General features: G+C 43.1%; 2 protein-coding genes and 1 pseudogene across 10 annotated transcripts in view; 2 read left to right on the plus strand and 1 right to left on the minus strand.

Moving 5' to 3' along the window:
- ADAT1 (adenosine deaminase tRNA specific 1) overlaps positions 1–25,991 on the plus strand; it is a 51,852-nt gene extending 25,861 nt beyond the window's left edge. The window contains exons 11-14 of one of the 4 annotated variants that reach the window (XM_082366351.1): positions 19–3,561; positions 8,552–8,760; positions 17,508–17,614; positions 21,561–25,991. In XM_082366351.1, coding sequence (XP_082222477.1) covers positions 19–151 — 133 coding nt within the window. In that variant the 3' untranslated portion in view covers positions 152–3,561; positions 8,552–8,760; positions 17,508–17,614; positions 21,561–25,991. Of the gene's footprint in view, positions 1–18; positions 8,761–17,507; positions 19,501–21,560 lie in introns of those variants that run through there. The other 3 variants (XM_082366353.1, XM_082366352.1, XM_082366354.1) reach the window with 3 other exon arrangements.
- Positions 1–27,974, minus strand: part of GABARAPL2 (GABA type A receptor associated protein like 2) — a 34,176-nt gene that overhangs the window by 2,131 nt on the left and 4,071 nt on the right. For 2 of the 5 annotated variants that reach the window (XM_082366436.1, XM_082366439.1), the window contains exon 4: positions 9,727–9,781. In XM_082366436.1, coding sequence (XP_082222562.1) covers positions 9,727–9,781 — 55 coding nt within the window. Of the gene's footprint in view, positions 1–70; positions 112–3,822; positions 6,964–9,726; positions 9,782–20,519; positions 21,129–27,974 lie in introns of those variants that run through there. The other 3 variants (XM_082366437.1, XM_082366438.1, XM_082366435.1) reach the window with 3 other exon arrangements.
- LOC309616154 (growth hormone-inducible transmembrane protein pseudogene) lies at positions 9,859–11,181 on the plus strand (annotated as a pseudogene). Its single transcript has one exon. The product of its transcript is annotated as a growth hormone-inducible transmembrane protein pseudogene (transcript).

The following is a 27,974-nucleotide window of genomic DNA, read 5'->3' on the forward strand; positions in this document are numbered from 1 at the left end:
GTGGTGTGTGTGCATTAGGGTGCAGAAGCCAGTGACGTACCACGAGTACAAGGAGGCCGCATCCACTTACCAGCGGGCCTGGAGCACACTCCGGAAGCAGGCATTTGGATCCTGGATCAGAAACCCACCGGATTATCAACAATTTAAATGAGCAAAGCTTACTGGCAGCAGGGTGTTTTCCATTCATTCATTCTGGACTGCCTTCTTCCTACATGCTGGATAAGCCTTAGGTTTTCTTGTGGCTGATCAGGAAAAAAAAGACTGCCATCTACCAGAGCAAAATATCTCTTCTGTGTGAGATGGATGGAATTCTGGACATGGAACAATCTATACTTGACTGAAGTAGCTCACTGCTAAAACAGCATCTTGCTAATGACCTTGGTATGTGTCCTGTGTTTTATTGCTTCTCTAAGAATAAGAATTTGGAACGTGATGCTTTAAAAGTACTCTGCAATAGCTCCATTTTGTGTGTTCCTACATTGATTCAGCAAGTACTTATTGGGCTGAGATGATGTTTGAATCTCTGCAAGTTTTAGAGTTTCTCCTGTCATAGTGGACACGTATTTTGTATATCCAGCCTTTTTTCCTTTGGAGAACCACCCTTTCCTGCTTTACCCATGCTTGGATGAAGCGAACTTTACTCCTTGGCTCCAGGAATGTGAGCCAGCCCTGAACAGTCCTGGAACTAGTGCCAGAGTGATCAGGTAAGATTCTCTCTCCTCTTGTATCGGGAACACCACGTAATCTTGGAATTGCCTGTGGCTGCCTTTGCCTACTACATAGAGACAGCCAGCTTGAGAACGAAGGCAATGAAGGAAACAGCTGAGAGAATCAAAGCTCTCATGACCTTGTCTGGATGCCTGAAACTAGTGTCTACTCTGGACTTCAATTATATGAGATAAATTGCTGCTGTTGTTTTGAGTAAGCCTGTTTGAGTCCGTTTTCCTATGACTTTCAATGGAAAGAGTTCTGTCTAAAAGGCCAAAAGTCCCTATAGTAATTCAGCAGCAGAGCCAGCAATCAATGCTGTTTTTACTAACAACTAATGTTTAACTTTCAACCTCTTCACACTCTAATTTATTGACTAAAAGTGGAAGTTCTCCATGTTGGGATTACTCAAGGTCATTGTTGGTTCTTCAGTGTTTCCTTATACCTTTAAATATTTTAAATAGCAGCTTTATTGACATATAATTCACATACCATAAAATTCACCCATTTAAAGTGAACAGTTTGGTAGGTTTTAGTATATCCACAAAGGTGTGCAAACATCACCACGATCAATTTTAGAACATTTTTGTTCTCATCTGGGGGAGGCGGGGAGATGCTGTTTGACCCAGTATAGTATCCTTTAGCAGCCGCTCCTCATTTCCCCTCAACCCCCTTAGCTCCAGGGCAAACAGTAGTCTACTTTGTGTCTCTATGGGTTTGCCTGTTTTGAACATTTCATATAATGGAATCATACAATATGTGGTCTTTTGTGACTGGCTTCTTTCACTTAATGTGATGTTTTAAGATTCATGATGTTATAATGTGAATTGGTAGCATGAGTCAGTACTTTATTCCTTTTTATGGAATAAAAATAATATTCAGTTCTGTGGATATACCACATTTTGTTTATCTAATCATCAACTGATGGACATTTAGGTTGTTTTCACTTTTTGTCTATTGTGAATAGTGCTGCTATAATCATTCATATACAAGCTTGCATGTGAACATATGTTCTTAATTTTTTTTTTATTACAGAAGTAATACGTAAGTTTTTCTTTTTCTTTTTTTTTTTTTAAATTTACCATTGTAACTTTTTTTTTTATTGGCTGTGCTGTGCGGCTTGCGGGATCTTAGTTCCCCGACCAGGGATTGAACCCGGGCCACGGCAGTGAAATCACCAAGTCCTAACCACTGGACCACCAGGGAATTCCCCCATAAGTTTTTCATAACAAGTTATCCTTGAACTTTTTTCTATAAGGAATCCTTTTAGATAGCAAGAAAGAAAGACAAAAACATCACTACCTGAAGGCCAGACCCCTACCATATGCTGCTTTAATCAGAGAGATCCTTTTGCCTGACCCCAAATCCTATGATATGAGAGCAGTTAAGATACCTCGATTGGCAGAAGCTTTTATCCACAGAAAATTATGCAGCTCTCTCTCTCATGAGATTTTTTTTTTTTTTTTAATATTTATTTATTTTGTCTGCACCAGTTCTTAGTTGCAGCATGTGGGATCTTCGTTGCAGCATGCGGACTTCTTAGTTGCGGCATGTGGACTTTTTATTTGCAGCATGCAGACTTTTAGTTGCGGCATGAGGACTTCTTAGGTGCGGCATGCCTGTGGGATCTAGTTCCCCGACCAGGGATCAAACCCAGCCCCCATGGATGGGGAACACGGAGTCTTACCCACTGGACCACCAGGAAAGTCCCAAGATTCTATTTTAAAGGATAAAGATTTATATGAGAATGTAAGGAGATAATGTCTTTTTATTCCTAAATTTTATAGTGTTCATCACATGTGCACCCAAAAAACTAAATATTAAAAACACCCCTAGGTTTACGCTTCAGAACAGAGACTGGGAAAACCCTGAAAGATAGAGACCAGAGGCAGCTTGGACTCTGCCTGTTTTCTCAAGAGCTAAAAGGGGAGCTTAGATAGCCAACTTCCTACATTTTGCTTTAATCTCTTAAAACCCAAGTTTAGGGACTTCTCTGGCAGTCCAGTGGTTGGGACTCCGTGCTTCCACTGCAGGGGGCGTGGGTTCGATCTCTGGTCGGGGAACTAGATCCCACATGCCATGCGGTGCTGCCAAAAAAAAAACCCCAAAAACAAAACAAAACCAGGGGCTTCCCTGGTGGCGCAGTGGTTGAGAATCTGCCTGCCAATGCAGGGGACACGGGTTCGAGCCCTGGTCTGGGAGGATCCCACATGCCGCAGAGCAACTGGGCCCATGAGCCACAATTACTGAGCCTGTGCGTCTGGAGTCTGTGCTCTGCAACAAGAGAGGTCACGACAGTGAGAGGCCCGCGCACCGCGATGAAGAGTGGCCCCCGCTCGCCGCAACTAGAGAAAGCCCTCGCACAGAAACGAAGACCCAACACAGCCATAAAAAAAAAAAAAAAAAAAAACAAAACCAAACAAAAACCCAAGTTTAGAGTCTCACCTATGCCTTAAAATCACATCTCTGCAATATTGGCAGGTTCTCGGACTTCATACATTTAGATCATGTGTTTTTACTGATAACTGCTTCCAATTTTTAAGTACCTTTTTAAACAGTTGTTATAGGACTTCCCTGGTAGCACAGTGGTTAAGAATCCGCCTGCCAATGCAGGGGACGTGGGTTCTATCCCTGGTCCGGGAAGATCCCCCACGCCACAGAGCAACTAAGCCCGTGCGCCACAACTACTGAGCCTGTGCTCTAGAGCCTGTGACCCACAACTACTGAGCCCACGTACCACAACTACTGGAGCCCCCACAATGAGAAGCCCGCTCACTGCAACGAAGAGTAGCCCCTGCTCGCTGCAACTAGAGAAAGCCTGCACGCAGCAACAAAGACCCAACACAGCCAAAAGTAAATAAATAAATTTATAAAAACTTGTTATAGAAATTTTTAAATAGACAAAAAATAGAATAGCACAGTGGGCCTCCATGTACCCGTCACCCAGACTTAACAATCATCAGCTTTATGCTGTTGTTATCTAATCTATTCCCCCCTCCCCTCCAATTTTGTTTTTCTTGGAATATTTTAAAGTGAATTCTAACCATCATATTCTACCCAACAAAATTAACAATCATTCCTTAATATCTATTATGCAGGCTGTGTTTTATTTCCCCTGTTGTCTCAAAAATGTCTTCTGACTATTGTTTTGTTCAAATTAGGATCCAAACAATGTCCACATAATGCATTGGATTGACATGTCTTTTTCTCACTAAATCTGTAGCAGTTCACTCTCCTTTTTATGTGCTTAACAAATGGGTTATTTGTCCTGTAGACTGTCCCCCATCCAGGATTTGGCTGCTTATTTCCTCCAGTGTTGATAGCAGGGTCCTCTCTCCCTCATATTTGCTATAAATTTGTGGTTACATGGAGAGGCTTGATTACATTCAGGTTCAGTTCTTTTCAGGTGGTTCTGCACAACATAGGGTTGTCCCGCTTTCAGTGATTAATCAGTGGGTTTAGTGGTATCAGCCTGATCTATCCCATCACCCTTTTACAGAATGGTTTTAGCAACTGTGTCACGAGGTCCCCAAGACCACCCTTAGGTTGATTCACTAGACAGACTCACAGAACTCAGAAAAACTGTTATACTCATAGTTACCATTTATTACTGTGAAAGTCAGCAAAGGGAAAGGCACATGGGCGAAGTCCAGGAGACAGCCTGCACAAGCTTCTAATTGTCCTCTCTCTGCTAACCTTGTGTCTCTGATGCTTTGACATCGTTGCCTTGCTGACCCTGGAGAGACTGCCCCTCCCAGGGATAGCCAGTTTCTAGGGATAGTTAAAGACTCATCTGTGAGTACACCTTTTTTATGCAAACCAACCAATCCAGAGCCCAGAGCCCAACCACCTCCTTTCTGGGGCTCTCACATTCGGGCCACTATCCACCTGCCCTAATCACCCCAGGGCCAGGTACCAGAAAACCAGGGGCAGTCACTGTGCCTCAGAGTCTACTGAAATTAGTCAAACCAGCCAATCCCAAGCCTGTTTACCCTGCCCGTCCCGTCCCTTTCCCTTCACAATAATGGCTCTTGCCCACATTTCCTCCTTCCTCCCTGTGCCTCCTGACCCACCCTGGTGCTTCCACATGTGGCTCCTCCTGCTGTGTCATGCCCCCTCCTCCTATATTTTAGAACATTCTCCCAGGGCAGTCAATATTTAGTTTTTTGGGTGCACGTGTGACGAACACAGCACTTAATTCTCGGGGCAACGATGTGTGACTGTATGTGCAAAATGTTGCCAATCAGGGAAGCTCACCTGAGCCTTGGGTGCTGACACCCTATGATGCACAGGACAACCCCCCGCAACAAAGAATTATCCAGCCCAAAATGTCAGTAGTGCTGAGATTGAAAAACCAGATCTAGGGATTGTGAGGTGTTTTTTTTTTTTTTTTTTTTTTGGCCGCACCTCGCGGCTGGCAGGATCTCAGTTCCCCAGCCGGGGATTGAACCTGGGCCACAGCAGTGAAAGCCCCGAATCCTAACCACTAGACCACCAGGGAACTCCCAGATTGTGAATATTTTAAAGTCACTTGAAATAGTTCCTCTGTAGTTAGTGCTTCAACTCTATACAGTTAATTTTGTCTCCTTTCACTTTCAGTTTTTAGGGAGACTTTTTAAAAAATTATGTAAAATATTTAAAACAAGTTTTTGTTTTTAAGGTACATTCAGAGAGGTCTTAATCCTTGTCCCCTCACCTCTGTTTCTTCCTGCCCCCAGCAGTAACCATTTTTATTAGTTGTTGGTGGACATTGCATATTCTTTCTTTTTGAAATACTCTGTGAATAGCCTACATAGAATATTTTGTATTTTTGCCAATGTATATTTTGGATAGATTCTTAGAGGTGGGATTCACTGTGTCAAAGGGTAAATGAACATATAATTTTTCTTTATTGAAATATGTCTTCAAAATTCTGTTTCTAAATACAATGAAGTGCAAAAAAAAATAGCAAAATGTAGGACAGCATTATAACATTCCATTTCTACAAAAAAGAAGGATGAAAGGTATATATCTATGTTTTGCTAAGCTAGCTCTGAATAGATACACAGGAAACCACTAACACAGGGCCTATGGGGTAGGAAAGGGAATGGCTGGGGCCTGGGAGTGGGAGGGAGACTTTTCTTATTTTTAAAATTTTGAACCATGTTAATATAGTGCCTATTTTTTAAAGTAAATTTTAGAAAATGAAAAAAAATAGAAAAAGTTTAAAATATCAATAGTTTTAAACTGTAGAAACACCACAACATACTCAGAAGTGACATTGCATAGGGAAGAGGGATTCAACATGCTTTAGGCAGCTAATTCCGCAGAATTCTCTCTTTACTAACAAAATGTCTTCTGAAATTTGACTCTTTCAGAGAAGTTTACATTTTCAGCATTGCTTCCTCTTTATTCTGTGTTCACAAGTGGGTTCCAATGTTATGACTATGTGTGCATAATTTTTATTAGAATTTTTAAAAGTTGTCTTGATTGAAATAATTTTGTGTATATATTCCATTTAGTCATTTCTGCCTCAAAACATGGGGTTAAATGCCTTTTTTTATGGTGTTTTTTGGTGCCAAGCATTAGCTCACTGTCTGGGGAGACAAGCTGATGTGGAGAAAATGATCCAGGCTGGCCGTCAGTGCTCCGCTTAAAAGAGAAGCAGGCCCCGTCTGATTTGGTCGTGTCTGTGGCTGGTGGAAAGCTGCCTTCACCTGGACCTTGCCAACACTTTTTGGCCTTAAGACAGTGTTCTGAGCAAGCCTTAGCCAAAGTTTTCCAGTTTCTAAAACCCAGATCCGTTGCTGACTAAATAGCTTAGGACAATGTTAGGTTTTTAACTGCCTCTGCCCTCCTGTAATGATGTCTGGGGAAGTCAGAGGAGCTGCGAAGAGGAATTCCATTGCAGCAGCAGGTTATCGAAACTAGGAAACAGCTTCCAAGTAGAAAGATAATGCATATGTGCTCACTTTCAAGGGCTCAGGCAATTCTTTCCATAGGAACAGAGGCAGCTACTCTGAAGGAGTGGTGGGATACAAAAAGAGCCAAGAAGGCAGATATTTTGGAGATAGCACCTTTATTTTCCAGAAGGCAGAGTTCTTTTTATACCACATATTGAGGAATCATAGTTGGCCTTTACTTCTTATAAACGTGGATGCCTTTAACCCTAAATATGTCTGTGCTGGGGCTAAGGCTGACTTTCTGGAAGAATGTCCAGATGGATCCAAAACAAATCTTAAGTAGTACTTGCGGTCCAGAAGGGAGAGGAAAATTCTGCAAAGAGACATTTAAGGGCTTCAGGCAAATTCACATGCATTCAATTTTTATTTCTTAAAACTGGGGCCCCGAAACTTAATCAAAAGGGATGGAAATCAGAGCAGGGGTTGTTGCTGGGTGCAGGAAGATGGGAAAAGGGAGTTGAGTGGAAAAAGGCCCAAGGGAACTTCCTAGGATGATGGAAACATTCCATGTTTCGACTGGAGTTTTGATCACGTGGGTGTAAACATTTGTCAAAATTTATTAAGCTCTACACTTAAGATCTGTGCATTTTATTGTATGGAATTATATCTCAGTATAAAAATGTTAAAAAAAAAAACAGTCCTTATTAGTGACTTGGCATAGTAGAATAAACTTTGGTCTGGATATTCAGGTAATTATGTTCTAGTACCAACTCTGCCACTACTTCCTATGTGGATGTGGTGAAAGCATTTAATCTCTTCATTCTGTCACCTAACCTAGAAAATGAGGCCTCAGGATTAGGATGCTCAATTTTTTTCAACTTTGTATTAGGATTTCTCATAAAAATTCTTAACTGGGTAGATAATACAAAGAGAAATTTTCTCCAGGAAACTAAGCCCATTGATGCTGTGAGATATGTATGCCCTCAGTCACGTTGGTAACAAGGGAGGGATGGAAATAATTTTTGTCTTAGTAACCTGGGCTCTGGATTTTGGTGTGCATTTTTTGTCCCTCATCCCAGTGAGCTAGCAGGATGAGGAACCAGCTTTTAGAACTAAGCATGTTCAGCACTGCTCGTCAGTCTCCAGATTCAGGAACTGTCTTGATGGGAAAAAGGCAAAGGCAGAAAGTCGCTCCAAATGGGGACCCAGGCTGCCAAATGTTGGTCACAAGCACATGTTCCCTGAACTTGGGCTTGGCTCCAGACGGAGAAGAGCTCACAATGGAAACAGTGATGGCTGTTTGCTCAGGCAGCCAAGAGAATGAAAAGCACATTGAAACCCAGCAGTGTCTCCATGGGGAGAGGCATGGTGGGCCCCTGGGTGGTGAAACCAACCTGACAACAGAGCAGGATCAGAGAGCCTATTCCCAGCATTTTTCTTCAGTTCAACAACAGACCTTTATGTATGTGCAACCTCTCAGGAAATCTCTGAGAAATTAAACTGTGGGCCGTGCCACAACTACTGAAGCCCGCGCGCCTAGAGCCCGTGTGCTCCACAACAAAACAAGCCACTGCAATGAGAAGCCCTCGCACCACAACGAAGAGTAGCCCCCGCTCGCCACAACTAGGGAAAGCCCGCGCGCAGCAACTAAGAACCAATGCAGCCAAAAGTAAATAAATAAATTAATTTTAAAAAAAAAGAAAAGAAATTAAACTGTGGGCAACCCAAGCTTTGCCCAGCAATAGAGGCACTCTCAATCTAGTTTGCCCCAGTTTTAATTGAATTAGCTTCCATTAATTGAGAGAAAGCAAAGGGCTCTTCGCAATGTATGTTCCCTGTCCCTCCCCCCAAAGATTTCATCAACTTCCTTTTTTATTGCTACTACTAGTGGACTATTTTGACCTCTAGTGAGTACCTTTTCAGTTGGTATGTTCATGCCGTACTTTTCCTCATTTCCCCAGTGGTATGTGAATGCCCTCCTATCCCAGCACATCAGTAACTGCTGGGCTGAGAAAACAGCTGGCAGCGGGAGAAACCAGGCTTCGGGGTGAGGGAGCAAGAGTACAGTCTCAACAGGTCCGGACGACAGGGTTCGCTCACCTGTGCCGACGCAGGCAGATCGTGCAGCCCAGCTCTTTGCCTCTCCCGTGAAAGATGAAGACCAATGTGGGTTAGTATTTTGCTTACATACACTTTGGAAGAATTCTGTTCTAAAATAAAGGATGGCACGTAAACTATGGTGCAAAGGTTGTAAGCCCAAATATATCCAGGAATAGGAAACCTTTAAAAAGTAGGTGGCGAGAGGGACTTCCCTGGTGGTCCAGTGGGTAAGACTCCACGCTCCCAATGCAGGGGGCCCAGGTTCGATCGCTGGTGGGGAACTAGATCCGGCATGCATGCCGCAACTAAGAAGCCCACATGCCTCAACTAAGACCCAGTGCAGCCTAAATAAATGAATAAATAAATATTTTTTTTAATAAAGTAGGTGGAGTGAACTGGCAAGTTCCTTGTCCAAAGAGGAGCCATTATCTTGTTCTGGCTGATTGTAGCCAGATCTTTAGAATTTTTTGAGGAGAAGCAAGAAAGTTGTGTTTTTACATACATGTCTAGGGTCCACGTACAGACACAGGCCTTCAGCTTGTAACCTCTGGTCTAGCAGAACAAGGATGGGCTTTGGCCATAGACTTGAGTTTGAATTGTGACTCCAGGATGGACTGAGTGTGTGGTCTTGAGTGGGTAAGTGCATTTTCAGAGCGTCAGTATCCTCACCTTTGACATGAGGGCAACACCACCCTGGCAGTGGGGTTGTGGCGATGAGATGAGATGCTGTTCAGCACAGGCGTGAGGAGGGCTGCCTACCGCGTGTGCGGTGCCTGCCTTGGTCTGTCACTGCCGCTCATAAGGTACTCTGAAGTTTACTGATCCTGATTTCCAGAACTTTTGCTAACAAACGTTAAGAGATCGTCCTTAGGAGAAGCGTGTTGGGCAGATGTTTGTGGAGCCCCTTGCTGCGCACCAGGCGTTTGCTTGCGTGCACCACCCCATCCCACATCTGGAAGCAGCAGCCTGTCTCCAGCAGCTAAGGAGGTGAGGAAGCAGAGCTGTTGATCACAGAGAAATATGTAGATCCTCCTACCTAACTCCGTGGCTTCGCCTTCCTGATGTCAACCACCAGGATTGTTTTTTTCTCCCTGAGGAAATAAAGATGAAAAGGGGAATTTAAAATCCGCAATTGAGTAAGAGGTGGGCGGAGGGCACGGGAGGTGGTAGTCATCGCGTTTCGCGGCCGGAAGGGGAACTGCGCGCTTGAGTTGACCAGGGACTGAGCGTCTCAGATCTGCTTGGTAAACCTGGTGCACCACCATGCTGGCCGCAAGACTTGTGTGTCTCCGGACACCACCTTCCAGGGTTTTCCACCCAGCTTTCACCAAGGCCTCCCCTGTTGTGAAGAATTCCATCACGAAAAATCAGTGGCTCTTAACACCCAGCAGGGAATATGCCACCAGGACAAGAATTGGAATTTGGCGTGGGAAAACTAGCCAAGAAGTCAAGGAGGCAGCTTCGTAACCATCATTGGAAAAAATATTTAAAATTGATCACATGGGAAGATGGTTTATTGCTGGAGGGGCTGCTGTTGGTCTTAGAGCTTTGTGCTACTATGGCTTGGGAATGTCTAATGAGATTGGAGCTATTGAAAAAGCTGTAATTTGGCCTCAATATGTGAAGGATAGAATTCATACCACCTATATGTACTTAGCAGGAGCTTTGTCTGCCCTGGCAGTGAGCAGAACTCCTGCCCTCGTGAATTCATGATGAGAGGCTCTTGGGTGACAATTGGTGCAACCTTTGCAGCCATGATTGGAGCTGGGATGCTGGTACAGTCGATATCATGTGACCAGAGCCCAGGCCCAAAGCATCTTGCTTGGTTACTACATTCTGGTGTGATGGGTGCAGTGGTGGCTCCTCTGACGATATTAGGGGGGCCTCTTCTCATCACAGCTGCATGGTAGACAGCTGGTATTGTGGGAGGCCTCTCCACTGTGGCCATATGTGCACCCAGTGAGAAGTTTTTGAACATCGGAGCACCCCTGGGCGTGGGCCTGGGTGTCGTCTTTGTGTCCTCACTAGGATCTGTGTTTCTTCCACCTACCACTGTGGCTGGTGCCACTCTGTACTCAGTGGCAATTTATGGTGGATTAGTTCTTTTCAGCATGTTTCTTCTGTATGATACACAGAAGGTAATCAAGCGTGCAGAAGTAGTACCAGTGTATGGAGTTCAAAAATATGATCCCATCAATTCGATGCTGGGAATCTACATGGATATATTAAACATATTTATGCGAGTTGCCAGTATTCTAGCAACTGGAGGCAACAGAAAGAAATGAAGTGACTCAGCTTCTGACTTCCTTAATACATCAGATATCTGGCTTGTTTAATAGGGGCAGATATTCTTTAAATAGTTCGTGCAAGCAGCTTTCGTTGAAGTTTAGAAGATAAGAACTTGTCAACGTGTTTCAGGTGTTCCAGTAATGTGATGCTTCGGGTCTGCTTTTTCTTCTGGAGAATAAATTCAGTAGTTCTCTTCCAAATAGCACACACATTTTCAATTCTCATGTTTAATTCTAAAATGTTCAAATGAATATGAAAACCAAGTTTTGTGTTGCAGGAATTTACGTATTTTATCTATTTTAAAATTTATTTGGTTAAGTGAAATTTAGCAAACTTGTGTACCTGCATTTTTCATTTTGGATTGCAGAATATTAACAAGTAACGTCGTAAGTGATGTAGGGGTTTGGTAAAGGGACCAGAGAGAAGTAAAGTGACACCTGCAGTCTTTCTTTGAATACTTAGAACTTAGCACTCGTGTAATTGTGGTGAGCCAGTGAGGGGGTCTGGATGTTTGGAAACAAGTCATGGCTGTACATCTGCTGAACTTATCAGAAGCACTGAGCAGAAAACAAAGACATAGGTGATTCTCCAGGCTCTCCTTACGATATGGATGTGATCAGGTTTGGCTTCTCATTGTTTGACACTGTTAGGAGAGTCCACAGTGCTAATCATATGGAGAATTCCTGTTATATATATTATGTGTGTGTGTAAGTCTTACTTTTGAATCGTCTAGAACAATACATCCTTAAAACACTCAGGAAAAAATATTCGAAGCATGAAAATTGTTGCATTTTTAAGTATACAAACAATATGTGCATAGTTGCTGAATATTTTTGCAAATTTATTGAAATGTTTAAAGGAATACATGCTTGCCTTTCTTATCTCTTCAGGCTTTAAAGCTTTTATCAGAAAAGCCTATTCGTGGTTTACACTTGAGATTATGAATGCAGTTTTCCCCCTCAGATTTAGTTTCCTGCATTCCCTCTCAGAGGAATCACTAAAAAAAGGAAGGCAAAGTGAGGCTTCTTTCATGAACTGTATCAATCAAAAATGTAATGGAGAAGATGCTTCACTAGAGTTTCCCGTAGCAGAATTTTCCTTCTCTCCTCCATAGACCATTATTTAACTCTCTTGTGCCATTTATAAGTTTTTTGATACAGAAGAGTTATTTTTGGAAGTTCTTATGAATGAAATAAGTGTATGATTATTGAGATAGTTGGTGTTTTGACAAATATTTACTACAGTAATCCATAAATAACTATTCTACCCACCTCAAGTTACATAGGATGCCTATTTCTGAAATAATAAAGGTTCTAGCCAGAAAAAAATTTAAAAAATAAAAAAATAAAATCCCCAATTGTGCTTTTTAAAGCGTTCTACCATTCAGCCTAATGAAGAGTGAGGCTTTTGAGAATAAGAACATTTACATTGCCTCCTTCTAAATTCTCCTTGAAGGAGATGCTTGGGCCCCCTTTGGAATTGGTGCCCTGGTGCACATACCTGCCCCATGCCCTCTGTGTGGCTAAGTACATATTTCACGTATTTCAGCCACTGCTGCAACATTAAGATGCATTAGCACTTGTTAGGTAGGCTCTCAGTTCCAGGTGGACCTGTCATATATCTTCTGAAACCATCAGTATATCAGGCTTTGTGCTGTGCACCTGAAATACAAGGAGGGGGCTAGTCCTCTTGTTGCTCCTTGACTGATAGGGAAGGTGGGCAAGTGACTTTGCAGGGAACACAAGGATGACCATGAAAGAGGTCTAATTCCCAACTTGAGAGAGGAAGGGGCACAGGAAGATCTCATAGGCCCAGGTATACTTGCTTAGAGGTGAAGGGGAAGCAAACAAAGAGAAACTGGTGGCGCATATAGGGACAGCTTTGAGAGAAGGGTATTTGAGGTAGAGAATCAACATATGCAAAGGCCAGAGATGACAGCACTGCGTGGCTGGGCTGGCGGAGTGTGGGAGGGGTTGGAGAGGCACTCGGGGGCAAGTCAGTGAGGACTTTTAAGTCCTGCAAAGGAGAATGGTTTTATCCCGATGCCTTGGCACTTCAAGGATTTTTGAGGAAAGGGTATTGGGATGGAAGTTGCATTTTAGCGATATCACTCTCCTCTGTAACAAGGAGGATGGATTAGTCAGGGACAGAGATGGTGGCAGGGAGACCACAGCTGGGGGATTACTGTAATAGTAAGAAGAGAAATGATGAGGCCCAGACAATAAGTTTTAGGAGCCATTGGGAGGGGACTGACTTGAGAAATATGCAGAGGCTGGTGAGGCTGACTGGCTGATTGCGGTAGGGGATGAGGATGAGGGAGCATTGAGGATGGCTCTCAGGTTCCTGTGGGGGTGAGAGGAGGGAAGGGGGTGCTGTATATGAGGAAAGGGGATCCAGGAAGAGCTGCTCTGGGGTGGGGAGGGGGTCAGTGTCAGGAGTTGCAGGCGAGGAGTTGCAGGGGACGATGAGCTCAGACAGTTGGGATTTCTGTGATACCACGGGCCAAGGACCTAGAGGGGGCATTTGGAAGGACTGGCTTGGGGCTCAGGAGAGAGACGGACTGAGGATCAAGATTTTGGGGTCATCATTTACAGGAGGTCTTTAAAGACACGGGTTAGGATAAAACCATCCAAGGAGAATGTGTAGAGAATGAGAAGAAAAGGGGACCCTGGACTGAACCCTGGGGAACATGGAGAGTTCAGGAGTAGGTGGAGAAGCACAGGAAGGAGTGTGACCAAGAGGCCAGAGGAAAATCAGGAGAAAGGCAATTAGGAGCTTCAAAGAGGGAGTAATCTGGAGTGTAGAATATATTAAAAGAAAGAGAGACAAGGAAGGTAAGAACTAAGAACCTCGTGTTTCCCCTCCAGCCCCTCAACTCGGGGGACAAGGTTATTTTTGGTAACCTCAGCAAACGCAGGGTCAGGGAAGTAGAAGAAGCTGGCCTCTCCTGGGCTGGGAGTGAAGGGGAGTGAGAAATGGAGGCACCCGTGTGCTGTTCTTTGAGAAGGACCCAATCCCTGTTCTCACTGATGTAACTTAAAAAGTTATTTAATAGTTCAAACATAACAATAAAAAGAAATAACAGCAGTAAATATTTTGCTATATTTGCTTCAGGTTTTTATTTTCTGGAGAAATAAACCATGACTAGCTGTATTTGAAACCCCACATTGACCCCTCCCTGATACTGTTCCCCTCCTTCCATTAGGTAACCACCATCCTGAATTGCATGGTTATACTTTTATTACATAACTTTGTATCTGTGAGCAGTACTTAGAATTGTTTTCCATGTTTTTAAACTTTATAGAAATGATATGCTGAATATACTTCTGCATCTTGCTTTTTTCATTCATCAGCACCATTTTGGAGATTTATTTATGTTAACATATGTAGTTCTAGTGCATTCATTTTAACTGCTATATAGTATTCCTTTGTATGACTATACCACATATTATCCTTCCGTTCTCCTGTTGCCGGACATTTAGTCGGTTTCCAATTCTTGGCTCATATAGACAAAGGCTGCAATGATCATTCTTGTACATGTCTCTTGTACATGGGTGGGGATATTTCTAGGATATATACCTAGACGTGGAATTTGCTAGGTCATGGGTTATCTGCATCTTCAACTTTACTGAATATTGTTAGATTGCCTTCCAGTGTGATGGCACCAATTTACACCCACAACAGCAGTTTATGAGGATTCCAGATGTTTCATATCCTCCCTAACATTTTATTTGTTGAAACTTTAGCCAATTTGATGAGTCTGAAAAGATAAACCAGAGTTTACTTTCCTTTGCATTTCATAAGGCCACCAACTGTGTAGTGCAAGTCTGCATCTTTTAGTGTAGAGGTTGTACACTGCACAACTCTAGGGGGCACCGTTCATATTGTAGTCTTTGTGAAAGGCACTCGATAGAGTCAGTGCATGTACAGTGGACTGGAATGAAGTTAAGGATTCTTTGTCTTTGCCCATTGTTCTCTTGGGTTGTTTGTCTTATTGGAAGAGTTCTTTATTTATTTTGGATATTAATTCTTTTTTGGTTTATATCTGTTACAAACATTTTCATCCAATCTGCAGCTTCTATTAATTTTGTTTAAATAAAGTGTTTCATTCTTTAAAGTTATAAAGTTTTTTCAAATTCCATAATATATGTGGTCACCTTTTATTAAAGAGAGGTGAAGCTGATATTCCCATTTAATAAGACAAATCTTTTGTGATATCAAGACAACTTTTCAGCATGCCCTCAGTAAAAATATTACTGAGGAATAATATTGAGGAAATAAAAACCATAATTTTTAAAATTTTAATGTACTTAAATTTAACCTTTTTCTTTGTATTTTTGTAGCTTATCTTAAGAACTCCCTTCCAACTCTTTTTATTTTGAATTTTTATTTTATATTGGAGTATAGTTGATTAACAATGTTGTGTTAGTTTCAGGTGTACAGCAAAGTGATTCAGTTATATATATATACATGTATCTATTCTTTTTCAAATTCTTTTCCCATTTAGGTTATTACAGAATATTGAGCAGAGTTCCCTGTGCTATACAGTAGGTCCTTGTTGGTTATCTATTTTAAATATAGTAGTATGTACATGTCAGTCCCAAACTCCCAATTTATCCCTCCCCCCTTACCTTTCCCCTTTGGCAACCATAAGTTTGTCTTCCAGGTCTGTGAGTCTGTTTCTGTTTTGTAAATAAGTTCATTTGTATCATTTTTTTTTTTTTTTTTTTTTTTTAGATTCAGCATGTAAGTGGTATCATGTGATATTTGTCTTTGTCTGGCTTACTTCACTTAGTATAATAATCTCCAGGTCCATCCATGTTGCTGCAAATGGCATTATTTCGTTCTTTTTAAAGTTTTGCTTTTCCAGCTTTAGATGTTTAATTCACCTTGAATTTATTTTATAATCCTATTATATAATATAGGAATCTATTTTCATGTATATATAACCAATTTTAAATAATGGATTAACTAGTTCATCATTTCCCCTTTGATTTTTCACGCCAGATACTTTAAAGTACTGCCTTTTTTTTTTTTGGCCACGCAGCTTGCGGGATCTTATTTCCCAGACCAGGGATCGAACCCGTGCCCCCTGCAGTGGAAGTGCAGAGTCCTAACCACTAGACTGCCAGGGAATTCCCAAAATACAGCTATGTTTTAAACATGGATCTGTTTCTGGGTTTCTGTTGTGTTCCCTGGTTTATGTGTCTGTCTCTTTGCCATATGGCACAGTCTTAATTAATTACTGCTAACACAGATCTCCCTGGCCTGTTTTTCTTAACACTTCTTGGTTATTCTTGGCTTTTGCTCTCCTACATGGATTTTACCATCAAATGTCAGATTCCACACATACACACACACATACCTGATTGGGATTTTTATTGAAATTGCATTAAACTCACAGATTAACCTGGAGGCAATATGCATCTTTACCATATTGGATGTTCTCATCCTGGAATATGGTATATTAGTGTATCTTATATTAAGTTTATTCCTATGCACTTATACATTTTGCTCCTATTGAAAATGAAATTTTTTCCTATAATATTCCCTAACTGGTTACAAATGGTGTGTAGAAACATCATCAGTATTTGTAACTGATCTTGTATCCAGCAACTATGGAGAACTTTCTTATTCTAATTCGTATAGATTCTCTTAGATTTTTCTATGTAGATTATCACTGTCTGTATATTATGGTTTAGTCTTCCTTTCTGATTCTTATGCCTCTCATTTACATTTCCTCTCATTACATTCGTTTTATGCCAGGACAAAGTTGAGTAAAAGCACTGATAGCAGACTTTAACAGCTTCATTGAGATATAATTCACATACCATAAAGTTCACCCTTCGGATTTCCTTTTTTAGTTCCTGTTTTTAATAGGAATGCCTCTGAAATTTTACCATATAAGTAACTAATTGCTGCAGTCCCATTTGTTAACTGGTTCATCATTTCCCTGATGACTTGTCATGCCACCTCTGACATGTTTTATACACAGATCTATTTCTGGGTTCTGTTCCATTAAAGTATTTGTCTATCCCATTGTCAGTATCACACTGCCTTACTTACCATAGCTTTATATACTAATGTACATATTTGCTATAGAGTTTTTATGAATACCCTTTATCAAATTAAAGAAATCTTAATTTGCTAAGAAGTTTAAAAATAAAAAACTATAAATAGGTTTTGAGTTGTTTCAGGTGCTCTTCCTTCATCTGTGACATGATCATATAGTTTTTGCCATGTGATCAGGCCACCCAGGATGGCTTGTTCTCTTGCTCTCTGTACATCCCCTGCTTGACCAGTCCGTGCTTCACCTACACCCTACTCACATGGCTGACCTTCCCTCTTAATCATAGAGCCTAATCAGTAAATGCCTATGTACTTGCCCCCAGCTAGTGATTCTTCTAATCTTTATACCAGAACGGCTCCACCCTGCTAGTTTTATCAAAGGGGCTGTGAGGGACATGCCCCTCTGCTGGTTTCCCTGGTAATGGATGAGCCAACCTGACATCAGTTCCCCCGTAACAGGTAACCTTCCCCCCCACCGCCCCAGCTCCCTGGACTTCTGCCATGTCCTGCCTGCTGTCTGCCATCTACAGTGGAGTGTCACTCCAGGACCCTTTTGCTCCGGACATGTAAGATCCCCTATCCATTAAACCACTGATGTCTCTGTCACTGACTCTGGGCTCTTTCTTCAGTCTGAGGCTGGGCAAGTACAGGTCTTGAAGGCCTGCGGGGTACAGCCCAACATTCTCCTTTGTTAAATTTGGTGTTTTATTAATAGACATAATGATGAACTATATAACCCATTCTTGGGCTAAGTGCTACCTGGTCATGATTGTTTTGGTATACTACTGAATTTTATTTACTAATATTTAGGATTTTTCTATGTTGATGAGATCAATGTATAATTTTTCTCATAAAGTTTTGGCCATTGAGATTTTGTCTCAAAATTAATTTTTGATTATTCCCTTTTCCTAATCTCTGAAATTTTAAGAAAGGATTAAAGTTTCCTTACATAGTTTGATAAAATTCATCTGTAAAATCTTACTAGTGTCTGTTACAGACTCGAGTCGGGGGAGACTACATGCAACTTTTTTTTTTTTTTGGCCACACTGCGTGGCTTGTGGGATCTTAGTTCCCCGACCACGGATTGAGCCCAGGCGCTCGGCAGTGAAAGCGCGGAGTCCTAACCACTGGACTGCCAAGGAATTCCCTTTTTTTTTTTTTTAAACCTTCACTCATCTGTTGCATTTTAAAAGCAATATTAACAAATCCATTTTTATTGACTGATATTACAAATAAGGCTGCTTTAATAGTTTTTATAGGTAACAGTTATTCTCTCCTCTGTTCCAATAATACTTTCTACATACCACTTACAACAGTGCTTTGTAATGTTTATGTGTTGGTTACCACCAGACTGTAAGCTCCTGGAGTAGGGGGTAATGCTTTATTCATATTTGCCCCAGTGTCTAGCACAGTGTGAGACACACTGTAAATAGAAGAAAAAAAAAAAATCACAAAATGACACTGCCAGCTATGTCTTGTCTCTTAAATCTCAAGTTTGGAGTCTCAGTTCTGCCACTCCGTAGCAGTGTGGCTGGCTGCAAGAATGACACTATCTCGTAAGGGCTTTTTGAAGATTAATTGCAACAATGTATGTAAATTATGTGGTATATCTAGTGAGTGCTCAATAAATGCTAACTATAAACTACTTTTAAAAGAAAAACAGTTGGCTTTCTGATCCCATCTGGAAAGCTAACATTAGTAGAGTACTTGGAGGGATTGCTTACATAATTTGGTAAAGATGAAGTTAAATCTCTTTGTTCCTTCCCCAGTAGAAAATTGGATAGTCATTTTAACTACATGTTCTTAGATCCCTGGATGATACCTGGTTTCTTTATTCTGATGATCTGTGTAATGGCTGTAGCCTCCAGCCACAGTCTGTCTGGGGAAGACTTAGGGAAGTAAATAAGCATTTCCTTTTAGATGCATCTGTGTAGTGGCAAGCCTACACATCTAATTTGTGAGAAATCATAAAATGTATGGCCTGGAAAAATCTGAATCTTCATTTGTAGAAAGTGGTTGAAAAGCAGCACCATGAATGCAGGTACATATACAGGCTATATGTGTATGGTTATCATTCCAACACGGTATGTAATAGTAAAAGACTGCAAACCACCCAAATGCCGTTAATAGGGCACTAGTTAGGAATGTTGCTGAAAACTCAGCCTCTGTGCACCAGTGCTGCATTCAATCTCGGAGACAAGAGTTTTGGGTGACGCAGAAAACCTTTATTGCTTTGCCAAGCAAAGGGGGACACAGTGGGCTCGTGCCTCGAAAACTGTGTATCCCAACCCCAGGGGGATTTGGTGAGGAGTTTTATAGCAATGGGCAGAGTTGCCGATAAGATTAGGGTGTGTGCAGGGCCTGCATCCCTTTAATCTGGCCTCAAGGTGCTCTCCTCCTACTGAGCTTCTCTGTTTCCCTTAATCTGGCCTCAGGTGGTCTCTCTCTTTTTTTTTTAAATATTTATTTATTTGGCTGCTCTGGGTCTTAGTTGCAGCACGCGGGATCTTTAGTTGAGGCATGGGGGAATCTAGTTCCCTGACCAGGGATCGAACCCAGGTCCCCTCTTAGCCACTGGACCACCAGGGCAGTCCCAGGCCTCAGGTGGTCTCTTGATAAGCTTCTCTGGTTCCTTTAATCTGGCCTCAGATGGTCTTCTCTGGAATGAAGAATGCTAACATCTTCCATTTGTTGGGAGTTTTAGTTCCGTAAAGAGCTCAAAGATGTTATGTATACCCCTTGACCTGGAACCAGGACCCTGCCCCAAGGCTACACTATTGTTTCTTGGCTGCTCCTACCACCTAGTCTCTGCATCCCCTCCCTTCCCTGATTGATTAGCAACTGTTTGAATCTGCCCTTTGGAACTCAGGGAAGGTCATGGAGGCTGGAGTCTATTCCCTACAAGAAACGGGGGACACAGAAAGGCTTCTGTGCCCAGGAGCCCCACAGGGTCCTGCTCAGTTTCAGTAATAATGATATATCCACATAATGCAATACTAAAATAAATTAAAAGGCTTTCTATGAACTGATATGGAAAAATCACTAGGATATACTGTTTAAAAAAAAGCAGTGTACTTAAGTATAGATATAATGTGTTCTCTTCTGTATAAGAAAAAAACATTTTGGACATATATTCATATTTAATTGAACTTCCAAAAACAAACTCTGAAAAGAAACAAGATGCCAGTACAAGTAGTTTCGCAAAAAGTGGAGGGTTAGGGTAATCAGCAAACAGTGGTGGGAGAAGGACTTCTCGATGTATACCTTTTTAGAGAGACTTGACATCTGAACCATGTGACTATATTAACCACTTAAAAAAAAAGTTCCCTCCTCATGACACAGGCCACTGCTTCCTGTGCCCAGCTGTGCTGCCATGGGCCCCACAAATCCTCCTCCTAGCCTGGCAGACGTAGGAGCTACTTCTCTGACCCACTTATAAGAAGGTGAATAAAGGACATGGTCACACTGCAATGCCTTTATAAGAGGAAGTTTTATTGTTAATTATTTACCTTAATAGTTTCAGAAAGAGGAACAGATTAGCTCAGTCCAACATGATTGGCAGTTGGCAAAATCTAGTGAAGCAAGTGTTCTGATTGCTAAGGATTTAATTTGGATGCTTTTAATACTTAGCCATCTAACACTTCAAACATAATCGAGAATAAATGCATCATCTCCCTCCCTTTCATTTTAATTCCCACCTACCTCACTTCAATATGGAAATATCTTCGTTAAATAAGATTCCCAGAGGAACAAGTTCCCTAGAGAGTATAGCCATGAGGACAGTGCACAAAAAGAAAAACTCAAAATAAAACTCTGTATGATAATTTACTAGTCTAAGGAAACAAAACCTTCCAATATATTAAGAAATAAATCCAGTTACAAATGCACTGATAGGTCTATGTTAAGAGGTTCTGGTATAGTAACTGAAAATGGCCAGCTATTTACAAGATACACAAGCAGGAATGGTGCACCCAGCCCAGCATTGGCCCTCAGAAGCCAAAAGTGTTTTCTCCACTGTAGGCCACATACAAGAATCCATCTTCATCTTTTTCCTTCTCGTAAAGCTGTCCCATAGTTAGGCTTGAAAGAGAAAAACAAAAAACAACATTGAGAATTGGGTCTGATTACTGAGTCTCGGTGTTGGGAGAAAGATGGCTTGAGGATAAGGAATTTCACTACTTAAACTAGCTACTATGTCACACCTTTGGTGGTAGGTGGTAAAAAGTAATTCGGCCTCTGGGACTCAGTAGATAAGACTAGAATCAACCTCCATCCTCCTGTCCCGAGGCAAGGCCATTTGACTCACCCTCACACCAAGGTATTCCTTCAGAAGCCAGCTCTAACTCCTAGGGTGAATGTGGTTGGTTAGTACTGGTTAGTGCTTTCACAATGCTTTCTGAATGCTGGGGGCAAGGGAGAAAAGCTATTAGCAAAATAAGAGTCTAAGAAGCCCATCCCTGTGTGGGTGAGAGACAAAGGTAAGGAAGAGTACTTGTGCTTTCCTCTCCTCAGGGCTGGTCTATTTGAAGATTTATAATTCGTACCTAACATGATAAAGAATGAGTGGGCTGATTCCTGTGGAAGCTCACCCCGCCAGAAACCCTGTGCCCCAGAGATCTGCATCAGCGTCATCGAAGGGAAGTTACTTTCCTCACACGTAATGCAAAAAGCTCTCATATTGTATCTGTGATCCAAAGAAGTCCTGCCCAAGCTTCCTAAGAACCCTGCAGAAATAGATATTGCTCAAACTAAACATGTGTGGGTGGGAGAGCTGGCTTTCCCTTAGCAGTAAAACAAGACTGCAGCAGAGGAGACCTAATCTAGTTCTCTGCCATGAAGGCGAGCTGCACTGGCTCCAGAGTGAGACTAGTAACACCTGGAGCCCCAGGTGAGCTCTGGCCACATGACTGCTCTATCAGAGATAAGCAGGAGGTGCAGACATGTGCTAAACCTCAGCATGACCGTGCGTGGTGGGGTCAACCAGAACCAGCGCGGACAAAGCAGTCTGAGAGCCGGCTCAAGATGACAGAGGTCACTAAGCCCGGACAGGTCTTAACAGATGCTTAAATGCAGGACTCAGGAGAACAAGGGCCAGAGGGTAGATAAAGAGGGGTCGGAGGCCTCAAGCTGGTGAAGCAAAGACTGCCCCATGCTGCTGCTCTGCTGCTGGCAGCTGTATGGGACCACCATGTAAACAGGAATGCAGACCACATTTATAAAAGGGAGTTTTTCTCCTTTCCTACTCTCCCTGCCCATTTTCAAGCTTAGCTGGTTCGGCTGTGTGGGTAGATGAGAACTAGTAATAACGTAGGAGTGGATGAGTATGAATACAAAATGGCTTGTCACTGGCATCTTGTACAATAAAATCGTGCTTCCTGCGAGGATCTAACTGGAATTTGTAAAATAAGGACTCCCTGAAACAGCACTGTCCACTAGAAATTTCTTCTGTGACAGAAATGTCCTATATTTCTGCTGTCCAATGCAGTCGCCACTATGTTCAGCACTTGAAATGTGGCTCATCTGAATTGCTATGTGCTGTAAGTGTAAAACATAACGCAAGATTTCAAAGTATCAGAGTATGAAAAAAAAGATGTAAAATATCTCAATTTTGACTACATGTTGAAATGATGCCATTTTGGATATATCAGGTAAAAAAATACTATTAAAATTAATTTCACCTGTTTCTTTTTCTTTTTTAATGTGGCTACTAGAGAATTTTAGATTGCGTATGTGTCTCACATGCCATTTCTATTGACCACACTGCCCTGGAACGTGTGAGGACTTGGGGGGCAGCGGGTAGAGGGAGGAACCCATGCCCATGAGAACACCTGTGGTGGGTGGTAGGTCTCAACCTCAGCTGCACAGCAGAAACAATGGGGAGCTTGAAAGACATGCCCCACCCCGGACCAATTAAATCAGAATCTCTGGAGGTAGGACCCAGGCATCAGTAAGTTTTAAAATGCCCAGGATGGGGACTTCCCTGGTGGCACAGTGGTTAAGAATCCGCCTGCCAATTCAGGTGACACAGGTTCGAGCTCTGGTCTGGGAATATCCCACATGCCGTGGAGCAACTAAGCCCGTGCGCCACAACTACTGAGCCCACATGCCACGACTACTGAAGCCTGTGTGCCTAGAGCCCATGCTCCGCAACAAGAGAAGCCTCCGCAATGAGAAGCCTGCGCACCGCAACGAAGAGTAGCCCCCGCTCACCGCAACTAGAGAAAGCCCATGCTAGAGAAAGCCCACTCGAAGCAGCAAAGACCAAACGCAGCCAAAAATAAATATATTAAAAAAAAAAAATGCCCAAGATGATTCCATATGCAGCCAAGTTAAGAAACAATCCCTTTGCCAGAGGGAGAGATGCTTGTCTTTGTTTGTTTGTTTTGGAGATGCTTATCTTTAAAAGCATGGGATTAGGAAGTAGAGTGAGCCAGGAAGTGGAGTGAAGAGCCAGCAACTAGCAAAGGGCTTGAACAAGTAGCGGGGTCTCTCAAGAAGACTTTTACCCTGGTGGTTAGGAATGCCCTGAGGAACCCAGCTTTTCCCTGAGAATCCTCAGAATGAGGCAAAGGGGAAAAGAGCTACCGCTATTGCCACAACTCTCTTTGCCCCGCTTGGTACAAGTGTCCAGGGTGACCTTGATAAGACCTGAACTACAATCTCCCCACTACCATTACCAAAGGGGTTTGGAAGGAGCAGACACTGCGTGCAATTCAAAGGTGGCAACCACGCCTTGATGCCTGTCAAGTTTGGTTCCATCTGCCAGACTAAGTTCTGCTCTTCTCCTAGCAAGTTACAAGCCCAAGGGCAGTGACTCTAAATCCTGCTGCTGAGTTAGAAATACTTGAGGAGCTTTATAAACCCCAGACTCTGAACGTTGTCTGCAGTGAACAATGACCATGGAACGACTACTGTCTAAGGCAGGCTGTGAGACTCTGACGGGGTTGGGGGAGGAGGACCCATAATCATGTGGCTTTCTGTCTTCAGATTCCATTGTCTTTTAAGTAAAACTTGGGTTTATAAATTTAACAGTGCCCTAGCAGCTATAAAGGCTGATCATAAAAATTCTAATTATAATAGCAAACACTATGTGCCAAGCACTTGTTTTAAGTGCATTACATGTATTAACTCTTTACCCTCAGAACAATCTTAGGAGGCAGGTACAATCATAATCCATAGTTCAGATAATAAAAGTGAGGCACAGAGAGGTTAAATAATTCATGCCAGATCACAAAGCTAGGAGACATTCTTACCACCAAGTTGTGCTGCCTCCATGTGAATACACAACTAGATCTAATGACCTAATGTCAGCATTCTTGTACCTTCTGTGAAGACCTCCCTTAGAATAGCGCTTCTCACACATACAAACATGCATAGGGAATCACCTGGATGTCTTGTTAAAGTGCCTGTTTTGATTCTGAAGGTCTGGGTCAAGGATGAGATTCTACATTTCTATCTAACAAGTTCCCAGGGAAGGCCACTGCTGCCAGCTTCTGTATCACACATTGAGCAGCAGGTCCTTCAGATCCTGTAATTTTACAATTAGATGGCCTAATGATTTTAAGAGCCCTTTCACTGTTCTCCTTTCCTCTGCCACACAGTGTCACGTGGAAACTCTGTTCAGTTGGCAGTAGCACCGTGTCCTTATACTCAGGGTATCCCTTGGGCAGGAACTTGAAAACTGACAATGCTCAACACTGGGAGCTAAACGCTCCAGTCAGCAGCCCGTGACTGAACGCCCGATTCCAAGGCTTCCCTAGGTGCCGAGAAAGAAGACTGGCACGTCTGTACAGTATAATTCAAAAACAGCACTTGTGGGATCAGGCCACACACATACAGAGTCAGAATAACTTGGTCTGGAGCTAAAAAAGAGCAGGGCTACAAATATAGTTTAAAAATACTTTTTTTAAAAGTCCCATTAAGGGGCTTCCCTGGTGGCACAGTGGTTGAGAATCCGCCTGCCGATGCAGGGGACACGGGTTCAAACCCTGGTCTGGGAGGATCCCACGTGCCGCGGAGCAACTAAGGCCGTGCGCCACAACTACTGAGCCTACGCTCTAGAGCCCGCATGCCACAACTACTGAGCCCGCGTGCCACAACTACCGAAGCCCGCGTGCCTAGAGCCCGTGCTCCCCAACAAGAGAAGCCACCGCAATGAGAAGCCCGCGCACCGCAACAAAGAGTAGCCCTCACTCACCGCAACTAGAGAAAAGCCCACATGCAGCAACGAAGACTCAATGCAGCCAGAAATAATAAAATAAATTAAAAAGAAAAAAAAAAGTCCCATTAAAAGAATAACCAAGGCGGTTACCCGCTGTCTGGTGTGGCGACCTGGCGCAGGGAGCCACGGGAGGGGAGGAGTGGGTGTCGCTGTCGCTGACGGCTGAGGCAGCAGGAGGGAAGCTGGATCCCGGGAGGTGGGAGGGAAAGCGGGAAAGAGGGTCTGGTGAGGCGGCAGCCCTCAAGGCCACGCTGGGTCAGGCTTGGTTCTTGTGGAGTGGGGTGCAGGTTGCCAAGCCAAAAAAAAGAAGAAGAAAAAAAAAAATAGCCAAGGGCTTCCCTGGTGGTGCAGTGGTTAAGAATCTGCCTGCCAATGCAGGGAACACGGGTTTGAGCCCTGGTCCGGGAAGATCCCACATACCGCGGAGCAACTAAACCCGCAAGCCACAACTACTGAGCCCACGTGCCACAACTACTGATGCCCCTGCACCTAGAGCCCGTGCTCCGCAACAAGAGAAGCCACTCCAATGAGAAGCCCGCGCACCTCAACAGAGTAGCCCCCGCTCACCGCAACTAGAGAAAGCCCGCACACAGCAATGAAGACCCAACGCAGCCAAAAATAAATTAATTAATTTAATTAAATTAAGTGTAAAAAAAAAAAAGAGCCCTCTTTGAAAAAAAGTCATGAGGGACACAAAATAATTAAAAAAAAAAAAAAAAGAACAGCCAAGTGGAAGGGCAGGGATGCAAAACGTGCCCCTTTTCAGCAGGCAGCGTACAGCAGAAGGCCGGTGTGTTCCTTTAGGACAAGTTCTGTACACCTCTGAAAAGTCGGGCTCCCCGCTCAGAATTCACAGAGGCCCAAGCCACACAGCACCAGGTGGGCCACTACTGGAGCACCAGAGGATCTGAAAGCAAAGAGGCTGCTCTAATGCCTCTGTCAGGCTAAGCTGGATTCCCTGACAATTCATGAGCAGCACTGAAACTCCAAGGCTTCCCGCCGAAGTTACTGGCTGCTGAAGATGGCCCCCAGTCCCTATTACTAATGCACACCGCTGCGGCATCAAGTATTACACACACTCATCCAAGGAGGCCGCTGAGCGGTGGTGGTGGGGGACTGCTACCTTTAAGCTCTGAGCCTGACAAGGAAAGAAATGGGAAAGCCAATGGCAGATTTAAGCCATGGAGCCAAGCTAAAGGTATGGTGGGACCCTGAAGTACTGAGTGAAATGAACCTAAACTGCCCCCTGAAACCCTGTCCCCTACACCTCCATTCAAGATCAAACCGGTCTAGACAAACTAACCAATAATAAAGGCACTTTTCAGAAGGATCCACATCCAGGAATGGCCATGCTGCTGAGGGCAAACTAGTTTCAAGCTGCTCAACAGCCTACGAATTGGGGGAGGCTGACCTAGAACCATGTGGATGCCCTACCCCTGCACAACCTTCCCTTGGCCCCAACCAAGGTCAGGCTGTGGAGGCTGTGGGATCCAGCCTGACTCAGGAATTGGCTGGCCTGATGGGCCACCCGGCCATCCATCTGCTTTGCGGCCCACGTGCTTCCACTGGATCTGGATTTATCTCTTTCCCAGCAGGGGGAGGGTGGGTGGGGTGAACTGGGAGGACAACGGCCACTGCTGTGGATCCTGGAAAGGCACGGGCCCCAGAGTGAAAGTTAACACGGCCCTAAAGGCTGCCCAAGATTCTAAAATACAAAAATTAACTACTGCTTATTCCTTTTATCAGATTTTTCTCTGATATAAATAAACTCTATTCCACTGTTAAGATAAACCCTGCTCTTGATGAGGTATTTACCCAGAAATGATCAAATGTGCTTAATTTAAGCACCTTTCTAAATGAAGTTTGGACTGTAAGACATCACAACTTCTTTTACTTAGTACCTCTTTAAGAGCCAGGAGCAACTAAACAGCATATTTCCCAATGTAACATTCCCAAGTTATAACATCTTAGATATATTTTATTTTATACTCCTGTTTCTATTTTAGACAGGGGATTAAGAAGGCTCTTATCTGTGCTCTAAACAAAGACCAAAAGGTGGGCACCACTGCCAGGTCTGGGTTCCCCTCTAAAGCCGTGACTGGGAAACATACACTGATATTCTTTCTCAAGTCCTGTCTGCACCAAGGCATAGTTTTCCCTTCGTTTCTGGCCCAATTCTGGATGCAGGCACCTAGGCAGAGAATTCAACTTTTCAATGGGAAATGGGAAAAGGCAGTTGAGATCTCCCCTTTTTAAAAAAAAGAGAACTCAGAATTTTGAAAGTAAAACTCTTAGAGACTTGCTTCTGTCTCTATTTCTAGAATCAATATTTAATACTAACTACTCAATCACGTTATTTTACATGATGGTCGCCTGTGTTCCAGAACACTCTCCCAAAGTTCCGCTCCAAGGCAGGAATAAATGAAGTTACTTTCGCTCAGCCTCAAGACGTAAGTTATCCTTGTGTAGATCTGTCTGTTATGGGATGGGGGAGGGCTCATCCTTTCTCAACTCTGATTTCCCCAGCCACTCTCCAAAGGCTGCAAGCACTGGCTGAAGGTTAAAGGAGGCTCCATGCTTCCCTAAGGAGGCTGGAAAGTGCTAAGAAAGAGGCTGCTACTGCCTTGGGGAGAAAATGGCGACACTGAGTCAAATAGTAGCTTTAGGAAGGAGACTGGCAATTTTGTTTGTGCAGCCATCAGTTG

The sequence above is a fragment of the Balaenoptera borealis genome (assembly GCF_965194805.1).
Source record: "Balaenoptera borealis genome assembly, chromosome: 19".
Classification (NCBI taxonomy): domain Eukaryota; kingdom Metazoa; phylum Chordata; class Mammalia; order Artiodactyla; family Balaenopteridae; genus Balaenoptera; species Balaenoptera borealis.